This window comes from Desmodus rotundus, chromosome 4 (assembly GCF_022682495.2).
Source record: "Desmodus rotundus isolate HL8 chromosome 4, HLdesRot8A.1, whole genome shotgun sequence".
Taxonomy (NCBI): Eukaryota; Metazoa; Chordata; class Mammalia; order Chiroptera; family Phyllostomidae; genus Desmodus; species Desmodus rotundus.
In genome coordinates, this window is record NC_071390.1 from 23,126,914 (window position 1) to 23,142,597 (window position 15,684).

Genomic DNA, 15,684 nt, shown 5'->3' on the forward strand with positions numbered 1-15,684 from the left:
GCAGCTCAGGAAAAATAGGTCACCATTTTGGAAACATCAGCTTTGTAATTAACCTTCTACTTGATTTTATTTAAAGTTGCATATGGACTTAAAAAGGAAGGCAATCTTGCCAAGTGTGACAACATGAATGAACCTGGAGGACACTGTACTAAGTGAAATAGGCAAGACACAGAAGGACGGACATTGCGCGATATCGCTTATATGATGAGTCTAAAATAATCACACTCATAGAAGCAGAGGGTAAAAGGGTGGTTGCCTGGGCGAGTGGGAGGGGGACCAGCGGAGCAGTGAGTCAAAGGATACAATGTTTCAGTGTTGCCAGATGCATAAATCCTAGTTATCTACTGCACAGCAGAGTGCCTATGGTGAACAATACAGTACTGTATACTTAAAAATTTGCTCAGAGGGTAGATCCTATGTTAACACACAAAAATAATAATAAATAGAGGGCGTGAGGAAACTTTTGGAGGTGATGAATATACTTATGGCATAAATTATAGTGATGGTTTCACAAGTGTATACATGAATGAAATGAAATTCAAGTTAACAGAAATGGTAATTATTTAAGTGATGTGTGCTCAGTAGTGGGGAGCATCATTGCATCAAATTATATATTAACAGATATTATATCACATTCTAATATTATTGTATTAAAAGATACAGCTGCTTTGCTCTAGATAATCAGTCAGTAGTTAAAAGAAATCTGTTTTCAGAACTAGACATGTTGAAAACTCTAAAGAACTACAACAAAAACTTTTCTACTTTTTCACACCTGGAACAGTACTAGTACTACTCAATAATTAATTAAATATTAATTATTATTGTGGATTAATTAAATATTGAACTTTGTAAAGGGTGTGATCATTCTAGGTCAGCATATTAATTAGGCATGGATGAGAACGTCAGAGGGCTTAAAGACAAAATTTACCTTGTTCAAAAGTTTAACTTTCGATTCTCTCACTTTTTTTCTGTAAAGCCCAAGATTCACAATCCACTTCTGTATTTTAGAACTCGTATCTCACGGGCCTATATGGCCTCTGGAGGGTACTGGACTCTGGGGCCTTGTTGTTGGATAGGCCAATGCCTTTCCCTCCCCCACAAACCCCCTGGGGACCCCAATTCCAAGAGGATAGAGGCCAGCCTCTCTCTCCCACCAGCAGGCGAGTGGAGGAACGAAAAAGCGTAGCGGCGATTTTTTTACCTTTTTCCTCGAGAGACAAGCAGAGTTGAGTTGTACTCCCTCCCTCCCTAGAAGATCAGGCCTGGCTGGAACTGACAGTATGTGGCACCCTGTCACCCTGCCTAAGGCGATCGCCTCTACTGGAACAGTGGTTCTCAGTCTCACATTGGAATTAGGTCGCAAGGTATTACAAATGACTGGTGCCTCCAGATTCTGCTTTACCCGCCTGGGGTGGAGACACGGGTGGGCAGAGTCATACCTGTGGCCATGAAGCGGTGCGTGGCCAGCAGAAGCTGTGGGGAGATCTTCACCCTCATCTCCGAGTCGGAAAGCTTAAACAAGGAGAAGTCATGCCGTTTCCTCTCCCGATGTGGCACCCTCTGCTTTTTCCGATTGTCGGCTGCGGATCACAAGGGACAGATTGCAGCTATCTCAGAATCACTGTTGGTTTTTGGAAGCTTTCCCAGAGTTATATAAGACAGACAGATCCTCTGAGACCACATGAATTTCTGCAAAGTGTCAACTGTAGGTGACATTACAATACCTCTCCCAGGGAGTGGAAGGATGTTGACCAGAGATAGAAGGTGGGAGGTGCTATAATCAGCTCAGTGTTGTTTACATTTAGGTGGTGCATGGTGGAAAGGGGGAGAGGCTGACCTGTAAGTGACTCCCAAGGTCAAGGTTCTAGAGCTGGCTCCCCTACTTATAGGCTGTGCAACTCTAAGCATCAGAATGTTTGTTTCTTTTAATCTATACAAAAAGGTTAATAATTTATAACTCTTCTGTCCATCTCATGCAGTTACTGATATTGTAAGCCTCCAACCAGAAACGATCTGTGAAGTACTTACAAAAAGGCACTCAAAACTCTGGGACTTGCATTCTCAGCATCACGGGGCTCGGCGGTGCCAGCGGGTTTCTGCCTCCACCTTGTTTCTGTCCCCAGAGCTGGACTCACCTGCTCTCTTCCTGCTGATTTTGACCACGCTCTGAGCAGTACTCAAGCATGCCACCCAAGGGAGGTGGGTGGTCACCTCCTCTTCCCATTCACAATTCTCCTGGTTTAACCTTGGCCTCTTAACTCCAGGGGGAGAGAATTGGGGGAAGTAAAAGAAAGAAGAAAGGAGAGGAGATGTGAACAGCCCTATAACCTACAGAGGCATGTTCTCTGGGCAGGACCTGGATGGAGGAGCTTCAGGGAGCCTGTGATCATTGTTTGAGAAACTTGCTTTACCCAATTGTTTTCCCCCTTCTTCTTCTTCTTTTTTTTTAAGTTTTATTAAAAAATATTTTCCAGGGGAGAAATAAAATGTTTTATTTAGTCATTTGTCTTTTGCTTTCTCTTAGTTTTGAGTAAAATTTGGAAACTTCCAGTTAGTCTTACCTGTGCTAAGGAGAGTAGGAAAAGAGGTTCGGGTTTTCTCCAAGCTTGGCCTGGAGAAAAACAGGACTGCAGGGAACTTTCAGTGGAGCTGAGCGGAGCCCGTGGCAATTAAAGGGAATGAAGCCCAGGAACGGGGAACCAGGCTCAGAATCGGGCTGTCTTGGAAACTCCCCCTCCTTTGGGTGCTCATCTCAGCCACATCGGCTGGGTCTCCTTCTAGAAGGAGATGTGCCCTTCCACTGTGCTGCTCTGCCTTGGACTCTGGGTCCTGCTTTAACACTCCTTTTTCTCTGGTTGCAACAGTGGCGAGATCCAGACCCAGCTTTCCTGTGGGTCAGGGTCAAGTGAGAAGCAACACAGCACTTTTGGCTCCTTGGACTTCTCAGAGCTCTTAGGAAGCCTGCCAGAAGCTTATTTACAAGGGCAGGAAAACCCTAACCTCTTTTAGAAAGAGAATCAATTGCTCAGCAATAGAGTAGCAAGTTATCTGTTTAGGGAAGTCTTTAAAAAAATCTCCTGAGGATATGTTTATTGATTTTAAAGAGAGGAAGCGGGGGAGAGAGAGAGAGGAAAAAAGAGAGAGAGAGCAAGAAACATTGATGTGAGACAGAAACATCAATTGGCTGCCTCCCATATGTGCCCTGACTGGGGATTGAACCCGCAACCTTTTGTTGTATGGGATGACGCCCCCAAAACTGAGCCACCCGGCCAAGGGCTAGGCCAGTTCCTTTGCTCTTACTGGTGAGCAACCTTCTGATTTGCATGATATGTTTGCCTAATCATACCTCTCCCTCCTCCATCAGGATGCCACTAAACATTTCATCACAGAGAATCATTTCTCTGACCTCCTTCTTCATTCCTTTTATTTTAATAGTATTTAAAACTTAAGGTTGCTAAAACAAATGCTTAGGAGGAGATTACTCATTTATACCACTATCCCTACTATCAGCCACTAACACTTTAGTGTGAATGTCTTCACCAATATACCTATGGAGACACTTGCAATTCTAAATCAAGAGTGGTGGACAGAGGTGGAGAAGGAAGAAGGGAATGGGGGACGAAGAGGTCAATCCCTTTTTGAGGAAGATAGGCCTGGCCTGGCATCACAGCAATACCAGATACTCTGACACACCTGGTGTGTTCTATCAAGACTGGGCCAGTTTTTAGGTTAGATCTCTTCTTAGTCCAAAGGGGAAGCACTCTTTCTGCTCACTGCCTTACAGTATCAAAGCTTTTTCTCCTGGAAGCTAGTTTTTGAATGGCTGCTACTACAAACTAAGCACAGGGGTCTGGAATGGGTTACCTGTGGGGAGAAGAAGGGATTGCTGGACCATGAGGTGAAATTCGGAGGAAACACTTCCTGGCCTAAGAACTCCCATGGATTTATTTATTTTTTTCAAGATTTTATTTATTTATTTTGAGAGAGAGGGGAAGGGAGGGACAGAGGGAGAGAAACATCAATGTGTGGTTGCCTCTCACGTGGCCCCTACCGGGGACCCCACCTGCAACCCAGGCATGTGCCCTGAATGGGAACCAAACCCTTTAGTTCTCAGCCCATGCTCAATCCATTGAGCTACACCAGCCAGGGCAGGACTCCCATGGATTTAGATAACACTCCCATCCTAGCGACAAAGCTGTCTGCTGTCTGTAACATTTGCAAGCAAAGCTTTGATAAGGCTTAGTAACTAAAAGTGGTCACTATCTGCATGGAGGAGGCCATACTGTTCCTGAGGGGTAGTGGGTAGGAGGGTGAGGAGACCAGAAAGAAGGGAGCAGGGACAGAATCAGGGACAGGAGCCAGGGGCGGGGAGGGAAGAGAAGGGGAAGCCAGGTGTTAGGGCTGAAAAAGCATAAGGGGGAAGAGCAGTGTGTAAGAAGGGACATTTAAGGTTTGGCCTAGGTTGTGGTGCACAATCTCAGGACAGTCTGCACTGCACATGATGTTTTGGTGTGAGCAGACTGGAACCCCAGGACATGCTGGGGTCTGCATAGTGGACAGAGACAAAACAGGAACAACACAGGGGACAGAAACAAGGGCAGAACAGCCATCCAAGGTATAGTTTGTTTCCTTTAGTTCTTTTTTCATCCAAAGACCAGGAGGTCTCCTTTCCATAGTCTTGGTTCCTGAAGGTTCCCTCCTGATAAACGTTTACCATATTTTGCCCAGTATAATGCATTCCTGTGTATAATGTGCGCCCATGGTTTTGTGTGCATTATACACGGGACTATATCCATTGTTATATCCATGGTATGTAATCATTATACCCATGTATAATGTGCATCCTTATTTTTCCCTCAAAAATTTGGGCAAAAGAGTGCGCATTATACACGGCAAAACACAGTAGCTAGCATAGCGATTTTCAACTGGTGTGCCACAAGATTTTTTAAACCATGCAATATTTGACTGTTTAGTCAGGGGCACTGACCTCTTTTCCCTTAGATTGTTAAATAAAAAAATGACAAGAGCCAACACAACAATAGCCATCCGATGTAAACGAATCAAAATTATAACTGTTTTTTGTCAGATCAGCAAAAAAAATTTTTTTTTGGTGTGCTGCAGAATTTTAGTAATTACTTTAGTAATGAGTGTGCCATGAGACGAAAAAGGTTGAAAATCACTGGCCTAGCATTTTGTCAGGGACTCTGGTAATTCAAGCCAGGGCACCTTGCCATGCCAGCACCTGGCATTAGGGGGTTGACACATGGCAATGCATGGGCTTGGCATGACACTCTTTCTCACTATGTATCAAGCTAAGCCAGCTCTGAGCAACACAGAAGAAAACAAGATGACTCTTGGACAATGGCCAAGGCCATGCACTTACTATAGAGGTCAGTCTCATCCAGGATCTCTGACTTGATGATCTCCTCTATGATGTCTTCCAGTGTAACAATGCCCATCACCTCGTAGAAGGGGTCCCCTTCTCCCTCGTTATTCACCCGCTGGACAATGGCCAAGTGAGATTTTCCTAGAGAACAAATGAAGTCACAGTTAAGCATCTGGGACGTTTTCAAAGACCCTTCCTTAGGAGAAAATTATACAAAGTTGCTTTCTGACTTATCTCAGGACTGAACCTATCCCTGGACCTCCTGAAAATACGAAGTTTGTGTGCAAGCTTATATAAATGCAAACTTTGTATTTTTACATTTCTGTTTCTTTTCAGGAAAGTTACCTAATACATAAGGTTGGCAAAAGTAGTTTTATGGTTGTCTATATGGAAAAAGACATGCAAGTTATGATTATTACAATTGCTTTATTGATTCTGTGTTTCACAAACTCACAACTGTAAAGCTACTTTTGACTACCCTGTATACAAAGTCAGTTAATTTTTTTTTCTTTTAACTTTCACATATTGCCAAGTACAGTTGAACCTTGGACAATGTAGGAGTTAGGGGCACTGACCCCTGTGCAGTTGAAAATCTGTGTATAACTTCTGACTCTAGAGTCAGCCCTTTGCAACCATGGATTCAACCAACTGCGGACTGAAATAGTATTGGGAATGAGAAAATACTGTTTTTGAGCTGCAGGTGGTTGAAGCCACAGATGCAAAAACCATGGATATGAAGGGCCAACTGTACTCACTGAAAAAAACCCGCATGTAAGTGGACCCATGAAGTTCAAACCAGTGCTGTTCAGTGGTCAACTGTAAGCTGGAGGGGGATGAATAGTCTAATTGAAAGACCAAAAACTTAAGAGTCAGAATTAGGTTAGAAGCCTTTCCCTCCTCCAAACTTTCACCACCCCTGCCGCCGTAACCATCTCAATTATCTGTGCAACCCACCCTTGTCAAATCATTTGACCTCTATTAGTCTCAATCTTCTCATCTAGAACCAGGGGAAAATACCAGTATGGTGACTTTAAGACATTCCCCCAAATTCTTTGTTAGGCTTCCCACAGTGAGGTATGGTCTCTATCCCAGTCCCTTGAGCTGGGGCGAGTTGTGATTACTTGAACAACAGAGAACAGGGAAGTGTCTGCTATGAGACTTCTGTGGCTAGGCCACCATGATGGAGAAGCCACATGCAGGTGCTACGTAACAGTCCCAGCTAAGCCCAGCCTTCCAGCCATCCCATCAAAGTGCCAGCCGGGTTAGCAAAGAAGCCACCTTGGCAGTGGATCTGCAATCTCAGTTGATACAGCTCTATCCTTTAACGTCCTCCAAGCTCATTCAAGTTGTCTCCAGCTGCTGGCATAGACATTGCTAGGCAGAGATAAGCAATTCCTACAGTACCTTGTCCAAGTTCCTGATTCATGGGATCTGTGAGCATAATGAAATGGTCCTCAGAAGGTGCCTCTGGAGCTCAAATGGCCTAGGGGATGTGTGAAAGCACTTTGTAATGAGTCACAGGCAGCTCATTATTATTGCCCCATGACTGAACGTAATAATTAACACTTACTGGGCTCCAACTATGTGCCAGGCACTATTCAGAGCACTTCACGTGTATTGATTCGTTTAATCCTCACTAAGAACCCCAAGTGGAGTACAATTATAACCCCCATTTTACAAATGAAAGAGCTGAGGCACAGAATGGTTAAGTAAAATGCCTGAAGTTACACAGCCCCTCAGAAATGGCAGAGCTGGACTGTAAACCCAGGTAAGTGGGTTCAGTCCTAACCAAGGGAGCCAGTTTATGTAATTGTCCTGCTTCATCTTGGTTTGTTTTCATCTGATAACACACATTTCCTAGTCCTGTTTCTAAAATGAAAATGTATTTTTCTTCCTTGTCTGAGACACTTAAGGAGGAAATCTAGGATGTTATTCATGCAAAAAAAAAAAAAAAGCAGTTCATGCTTTTTTTTTTTTAATATATTTATTGATTATGCTATTACAGTTGTCCCATTTCCACCCCCACTCCACTCGATCCTGCCCACCCCCCTCCCTCCCACATTCCCCCCCTATAGTTCATGTCCATAGGTCATACTTATAAGTTCTTTGGCTTCTACATTTCCTACACTATTCTTACCCTCCCCCTGTCTATTTTCCACCTATCATCTATGCTACTTATTCTCTGTACCTTTCCCTCCCCTCTCCCCCTCCCACTCCCTTAATGACAACCCTCATGTTCTAGTTGTTTGCCTAGTTTGCTCTCGTTTTTGTTTTAGGTGTGGTTGTTAATAACTGTGAGTTTGCTGTCATTTTTACTGTTCCTATTTTTGATCTTCTTTTTCTTAGGTAACTCCCTTTAATATTTCATATAATAAGGGCTTGGTGATGATGAGCTTCTTTAACTTGACCTTATCTGAGAAGCATTTTATCTGCGCTTCCATTCTAAATGAAAGCTTTGCTGGATACAGTAATCTTGGATATAGGTCCTTGCGTTTAATCTTGGGTAATGTAATTATGATGTGCCTTGGCGTGTTCCTCCTTGGGTCCAGCTTCTTTGGCACTCTCTGAGCTTCCTGGACTTCCCGGAAGTCTATTTCCTTTGCCAGATTAGGGAAGTTCTCCTTCATTATTTGTTCAAATAAGTTTTCAATTTTTTGTTCTTCCTCTTCTCCTTCTGGCACCCCTATAATTCGGATGTTGGAACGTTTCAAGGCGTCCGGGAGGTTCCTAAGCCTCTCCTCATTTTTCCAAGTTCTTGTTTCTTCATTCTTTTCTGGTTGGATGTTTGTTTCTTCCTTCTGGTCCACACCATTGATTTGAGTCCCAGTTTCCTTCTCATCACTATTAGTTCCCTGTACATTTTCCTTGGTTTCTCTTAGCATAGGCTTCATTTTTTCATCTGTTTTTCGAATAGATTCAACCAAGTCTGTGAGCATATTGATAACCAGTGCTTTGAACTGTGCATCCGATAGGTTGGCTATCTCTTCCTTGCTTAGTTGTATTTTTTCTGGAGCTTTGAAGTGTTCTGTCATTTGGGCCATTTTTTTTTTTTTTGTCTTGGTGCATCTGTTACTTTAAGGGGCGGAGCCTTAGGTGTTCACCAGGGCGGGGTAATGCTGGTCGCAGTGCTGTGAGGATGCACGTGGGGGAGGGGCCGAGTGGGAGCAATGGCGCCCGCCTCACTCTCTTCCGGCTTTCAATCTCTCACTCCGCTACCCACAATCAAACTGGGCCACTCTGGTGCTGCTTCCCAAGTGGGTGGGCCTGTGCACACTCTAGGCCCCTGTGGGTCTCTCCAACAACCTCTCCTGTGAGGCTGGGAGTCTCTCCTGCTGCCGCCCCAACCCCCAGGGGCCTTTTCAATCACAGGTTTGAGGCTTTATTTCCCTGAGCTGGAGCCTTGGGTTACGTGGTCTGCTTCGCTCCCCTCCGTTCATCCGGTTTATCTGTGGGCGAATGTGGTGCCGCGGGGTGCTACCCGCTGCTCTGCCTGCCCCGTTCTCCGCCACTCTGAGACCGGCCCTCTGGATTTATCTGTGCAAATGTGGGGCCGCAGGGTCTGCTAGTGCTCAGACTGCCTGCGCCATTTGTCCCACACTCTGCCAGTCTCAGTCCTGCCACAGCCACGCGAGTCCTCTCCACCCCGGTGCCTGTCTCCACCCCTCCTACCAGTCTGGATGAATGTTTATTTTCTATTTCCTTGGTGTTGGTCCCCCTTGCTGTTCGATTCTCTGTCAGTTCTGGTTGTGCGAGGAGGCACAGTGTGTCTACCTACACCGCCATCTTGGTTCTCCCCAGTTCATGCTTTATCAGTGTTACTTTTTATAAGCTTTTGCTTCGTTATTGCAATTTAAATACATTAACTTCAAAAACTTCTAATCACAAGAAAGCTACCTATTGGGATTTTGATTGAAAAGATGGTATTTTTATCACTCAATAATGGTCTGTAATTTCTTCTTCACCTTCAACCTATCCTTCGACTTACTCCCAGATGTATCTGATCATGCTACTGCCCTACTGGTAAACCCTCTATGGCTCCCAAGTGTGCAGAGAATCAAAGCCAAACTCATGAATTTGGTATTATCAAGACTGCAAAATGTGGCTCTTCCCTATCCTTCTAACTGCATGCCCTGCTACATTCCCCGATCATTCCATATTCCAGGTTACCTCCACTTCCTCGACTTCCTGCATGTCCACTTTCTAAGTCTTCACTCACAGCTTCATTCTCTCACTGATTGCATCTCCACTGGCCCTTCAACTTCCAGCTCACGTGCCAGTCCCTCAAGAAAGCTCTCCCGGGTCTTCCCCGTTCTGAATCTGAACCAACCTCTCCTGGCCGGTGTTTCTGAGTCCTTGATAACTCCATCAGAGTAGTTATCACACAGGTTGCTGTTTCTTGTAACTGGCAATGCATGTGTCCTCTACTGGACCATGTTTTTTCCTCAGATCATAAGCTCCTTCAGGACACAGACTTGGACAGGGCACCTGTCATATAACAGGCAGCCAGCAAGTGCCTGATGAACTGAACTAAAACAGAATAAAATCCGTACTAGATGTAATATATGCCATTGAAACCAGACACCAAAACCTTTACTTTTCAATAAAGTACAATGTGTTTAAATTAATGAAAGTTTAAGCTCTGTCTCAGTGATTCTAAAATTCCTCCTTTGAAACAACTGCATCCTATACAACTGAATTGGAGGGTTTTGTAGCTTCACGTAGATTATGTTGATTATTAGAATGTGCTCAATTTAAAGTTTTCCCCCAACACAGCATTCAAACATTTACAGCACCTGTGCACACGTTTCTGCTAACATGTGCTAGCAGATGACAAAACAAATGCTACTGTAATGAAAAACACTTTTGAAAAAGTGATTTCTTAAAATCATTTCCTATAATTGGATAATTTTTGTAATGTGGAGCCCAGAATATATGTAATACAGCATACTTCCTGCCATAAAGAGATTAGTTAATATGAATGAACATTTTATGATGTTTCACACAAAAATACCGTAATGTCCATGTGAAAGTCTACCATTGGTCTACACTTTATAAGGTCAGTTGGAGGACACACTATGCGGTCACCAAGGAATAGAGATTTTAAGTCCTAATTATATAACATCAAGAGAGTGTACTTATGTAATCTATTTATAAACATTTTATAATCCACGGTCAGCCTTTATGATTCCCTCAAGTGTCTGTAGAGACCTACAAACCAATGAAGAAGTCATTCTCTCTGGGGTACAGACTGGAACAGGAATCAGCAATCACATAGCCCTGTTGGGAGCTGACACTCACAGGGACAAGAAAACCGGATTTTCCCGTGACACATGTACCTGAGGTCCTTCCTCTCTCAGAAAGGTTGGCCTTTGGGGGACCTATCTCCCTGTATCCCTCCTCTTCCTGGGCCCCAGAAGTGATGGGGATGGCCCCAAGTGAAGACCATCCTGAGACATAGAAAAGTCAGTCACTCCCTCCCGCCACGGCACTCTGAACACACCTCTCCACTGGCATTTATAATACGTACACTGATAGACAGTATGATTATTGTAGCAGCCACCATTTGCTATGCACACTCTAGGGGCCGGGCACAGTGCTAAGCATCACACACACGTTATTTCACCACGTTATTGTTCTGTTTATACGTGATCCCCCACGATGATGGTAAGCTCTTTGAGAGGCAACAGCTATGTTCTACTTACCTCTGTTTCCCCAAAATCTACAATAGCACCTGACGTAGTGTGAGAACCCCATAAAACTGGATATAATGGGTGAAAACTGGATATCTACATGAAAAAGGGTAAGGGTGGATGTCTACCTCACACTATATACAAACATTAATTTGGAATGGACCACATGCCTAAATGTAAGAGTGAAAACTATAAAAACCTTAGAGAAAAACACAGGAGTAAGTCTTTGTGACCTTGGAGTAGCAAATGATTTTTTAGATAAGACATCAAAAGCACAAACAACCAAAAGGGAAAACATATATATATAAAACAAGGTTTCATCAAAATTGAAAAGGGACAGCATCAAAAGAAAGTGAAAGACAGCTAAATATTTGCAATCATATATCTGATAGAGAGCTTGTATCCAGAATAGATAAAGAAAATTTACAACTCATAAAAACATAACTTAATAAAAAAAATGGGTAAAAGGAATAAATGGACATTTATCCAAGATATACCACTGGCTGATAAGCAATGTTGATGAGGATGTGGCTTAAATTCTGGCTATTTCCCTCTTCAGCACTTCTGGGAGGTCCTGGAAATGGGGACCTCTTGCTGGTCTGTCTTGCTGAACGGTCCCTCTACAGACTAGCGGAGTTTTTCAAGGGCCTTCTCACAACTACTAGTCCATTAATTTCAGTTTCCTCCCAACTTACTAGAAAAGCGGGATGCCTATGAATTAATTTAAGCTAATAATGGTGACGATCATTAACATTTATACAGAACTTCACAAACTGTCAAGCATCTCCAGGACTGAATTAGAAATGCAAATTCTCAGGCCCTACCCAGACCTAGTAAATGAGACTCTCAGGGGGTTCTGCCCAGTGATCTGCAGTTTAGTCGGTTTACAGCTGGCTGCGATGCAGGCTAAAGTTTGAAAATCACTGGTTTACGGGTACGCTCTGTAGCACTGTGGTTATTTGTCCAATGACCTATTAACAAGGAAGAGAAACAAACACTGAGATGTCGAATTAAATCCTGGTCCCTTTGGTAAACTTGGTTTAAGTCACAAGATGCTGAGTTCTCGTGAAAAGACAAGAAGAGCCTCCTGGAACAAAAAGTAGTTGCAGTATCAAGCTGATGAATGCTCTCCCTCACATGATGTGGTGGTGAAGGTATTTTGTTGACATGGGAAAGAGGGGGGATGTTGAATGTTTAACACTGAGCTTGGAAAGGGGTTTTGTGTAGGTTTTTTTTTACCTCTAAGATAAGTTTGAGGTACTATACTAACTATTAGGCACTTGGTGTATCTGAGGTCAATAAAACTCCCTACTACTGAAAGCCAAACTACTAATCTTTTCTGTTGCCCCACGAATCCACAGGGTGTTCGACCTCACCACCATCTGGCATCAACATACATACCCAAACTATGAGTCAGATTTCTTAGAAGGGCAACTAGGTTTTCAGATGCTGCTTTTAAAGCAGTGGTTCTCACCTGGGGCTGACTTTGCCCCCCAGGGATATTTGGTTATGTCTGGAGACAATCTGGGTTGTCAAAACGTAGGGTGGGGGATGCTACCGATATCTAGTGAGCAGAGGCCAGGGATGCAGCTAAACACCCTTCAGTGCCCAGGGCGGCCTCACAACTGCATTTTGGTATTTAAAGAAACTGAAATATCTTCTGATGAGTCTTTAACAAATATAGCCTCTAAATGGTTTAGTCAGGTCCATAGAGAAGAGCTCCCAAGGACCCTGTTAGCATACCTCCTAGGCCTTGGGAAAAAAAGCAAATAATTGATTTGCTTCCTTTCTCTTTCAAAAATAGCTACATCACGTTGGTACGGTAAGGTATTCCCAAGATAAAACACAGAAGCCTGGAGGAAAGCATATTGCTTAGAAATAGAGAATTAAGGAAAGCAGAAATCATTTTATGGTTTTATGGTTTCTGCTTCACTTATGACCTTCACCTTGTAAAATACAGTGGCTTTTTATTCTCCCTGGTGTCCCTGCAGCATCTTTTATTAATTCGCTTGATAGTATTGAGTGCCTCTTCTTTCTTACCTTGGTCTTGGTGACCCTCTACCACTCACAGTGTGTTCCTTTGGAGGGCCACAGTGAACATCACCTGGGAACTTGTTCAAAATGCAGATTCTTGGGTCCACCCTGACCTACAGAATCAGGATCTTGGGTGGTAAGGTTGGGCCCTTACCCAGACAGCTGTTTTAATGACATCCCAGGTGATTGTTATGCATGCTAAAATTTGAGAAGCACTGCTCCTGATACTTGCTACCAGAAGAACTGGTATCACCTGGGAGCCTGTGGGAGATGTAGAAGTTTGGGCCCCATCCCAGCAGTCCAAGTCAGACTGCATTTCCTCAAGACAGCCAGGTGATTCTCATGCGCATGCGAGTAAGAGAACTGTCAAGACTAACTTAGTTTTCTTCCTACTTTTCTGTTTCCATTGTGGCTGCCTTAACCTTATCCTCATCTAAAGATAAATATATCTCAAAGATTCTCAGTGATTCTCAACTCTGGCTGCCTGTGGGAATCACTGGGGAGCTTTAAAACATATTGCTATCTGTGTCCCACCCACAGCAGTTCCGATCTGATAGGTCTGGGGTGTGGTCCAGGCACTGGGATGTTTAACACTTCTTCAGGAGACTCTAATGGGCAGGGGCTCTAATCCTTGATCTTATGCTCTTCTCTCTCCTCAGTTAAAGATCCCAGCAGAGCCCATCACTTTAAATATCACCATTACCTCTTTCCCAAGAACTAAATTGTATATTAACACCAGTGTCTATGTTAACTCTCATCCTGTTTTAGACATTTTGCCTGAGCTGTCCCCTTGTCTTGTCAAAATCACTTAGACAAATAGGAACATATGATCTTCCAGACCCACCATCCCTGCTCTTCCTCCCTCTTTGCTACAGCAAATGACATCCTCAACTTTCTAGTCACTCAGAGTCATAACCCAGGAGTCATTTTTAACCTCCTCTTGCTTTGCTCCTAGTTGGAAGAAATCCCCACATTCTTATAATTTGTCTTTTCTTCATTTTTTCAACAGTATTTATTGAATGCCTACTATGTGTCAGGCACTATTTTAGGCACTAGAAATGTGGCAATGAACACAATGGACAAGGTAATTTTCCTCCTGAAGATCACAGTCTAGTAATGGGGATGAGAGATAACAAGCCAGACAAACACGTAGAGTCTATAGCACAGTGCTAAGGGGAAAAGCAAAGCAGGGAAGGGCGATGAGGAAGTGGGTGGGAGTGAGCCAGTAGGTGTTACAATCTTAGGTAGGGGAGGCCAGGGATGAATTCCCCGAGAAGGAGTATTTGAATCAAGATCTGAAGGCAGTGGGGTAGGAAGCCCCATGGATATCTGGGGGATGTCTTTGCAGTAGGACAAGATGAAAAGGCCCTGAGTTGGAATTGTAACTCCTGTGCTTAAGGAATGGCAAGGAGGCCAGTGGGGTGACTGCAGAGTGTGGGAGAGGACAGTAGCAAGAGCCAAGGTCAGGGAGGGGGAGGGTGGGGTAGGTGCAGCTACGATTAAGCCTGTCTGGGCCTTGTAATGACTTTGGCTCTTAAGTGAGAGCTCTGAGTGAGATAAAGCCATTACAGAGTTTTGTGGGTTTTCTATGCGGATTTGCTCTTTGGCAAAAAAGGTGACATAATCTGACGTATGGTTTGAAAGGATCCCTCTAGCTAGTAGTATGTTAAGAATGGACACAAAGTTGGGCAAAGGCGGAAGCAGAGAGATCTCACAGGAAGCTCTGGCACACATCCAAGTTAGAGGCAGGTGGTGGCTTGGACCAGGATGGTGGTAGTGAGGTGGTGAGATGTAGTCAGATTCCCTCGATATGCTGAAAGCAGAGCCTACGTGAGGGACTGAATGTGGGGCGAAAGTGAAAATAACTTTGGGCCTGATGTTTATTTTTTTATTTGCTTGGGATGCCTCAGGAAGGGCAGAGTTACAGGTCAAGAAACCTAATGTAAGGAAATTGCCACAACTCAATATTGGTTTCCTGGGCCCTATCTAAAATAAACAGCTCTCAGTTTTGTTTACTATATACAGTGACTTTTAAATGGGCTGGGTCAGCACTTGTTATACAAAATGTCTAACTAGATACTATTCCTTTAACTAGATCAGTGAGGTAAGAAGCAAATGGTAGAACGTCCTGAGTGCTATACAGGCAATACCCTTACCGTGCAGTATCATTATTTCCATTTAAAAAAGGAAGAGAAGCCTCTTTCGAAGTGGTAGAGGGACTTGCCCCACCCAGTCATACAACCAGTAAACGGAGGAGCTGGGATCTGGGCCCAGGTGTCTACAAGCTCTCTGTGTCCGTAGCTCCACGGTCTGAGGCAGCGAGCGACAGATGTGGCTTCTGGTTCTGCCTCAGTCACTAACATTGTGCAGGACACTCATGTCTCCAGATCCCAGGTGCCTCATCTACAAAAAGGGGATAAATTCTACTGACCTCACATGCACAGTGAGCACACAGGTTACTGTTTTGGAAAGAGTTTTGCTAGTGTGAAGGCTTTACAACTATAAGGGCTTATCATTGCTATTTTTATCATTTATCTTTTCTGGGCCTCAGTTTTCTCCACCTGAAAATGAAAG

General features: G+C 43.8%; 1 protein-coding gene across 4 annotated transcripts in view; it reads right to left on the reverse strand.

Annotated features, from left to right (window-relative positions):
* The window catches only part of CNNM1 (cyclin and CBS domain divalent metal cation transport mediator 1), a 52,298-nt gene that overhangs the window by 23,122 nt on the left and 13,492 nt on the right, over positions 1-15,684 (reverse strand). For all 4 annotated transcript variants that reach the window (XM_053923395.2, XM_045191621.3, XM_053923394.2 and 1 more), the window contains exons 2-3: positions 5,384-5,527; positions 1,440-1,580 (exon numbers count right to left, since the gene is read on the reverse strand). In XM_053923395.2, coding sequence (XP_053779370.1) covers positions 1,440-1,580; positions 5,384-5,527 — 285 coding nt within the window. The remainder of the gene's footprint in view (positions 1-1,439; positions 1,581-5,383; positions 5,528-15,684) is intronic.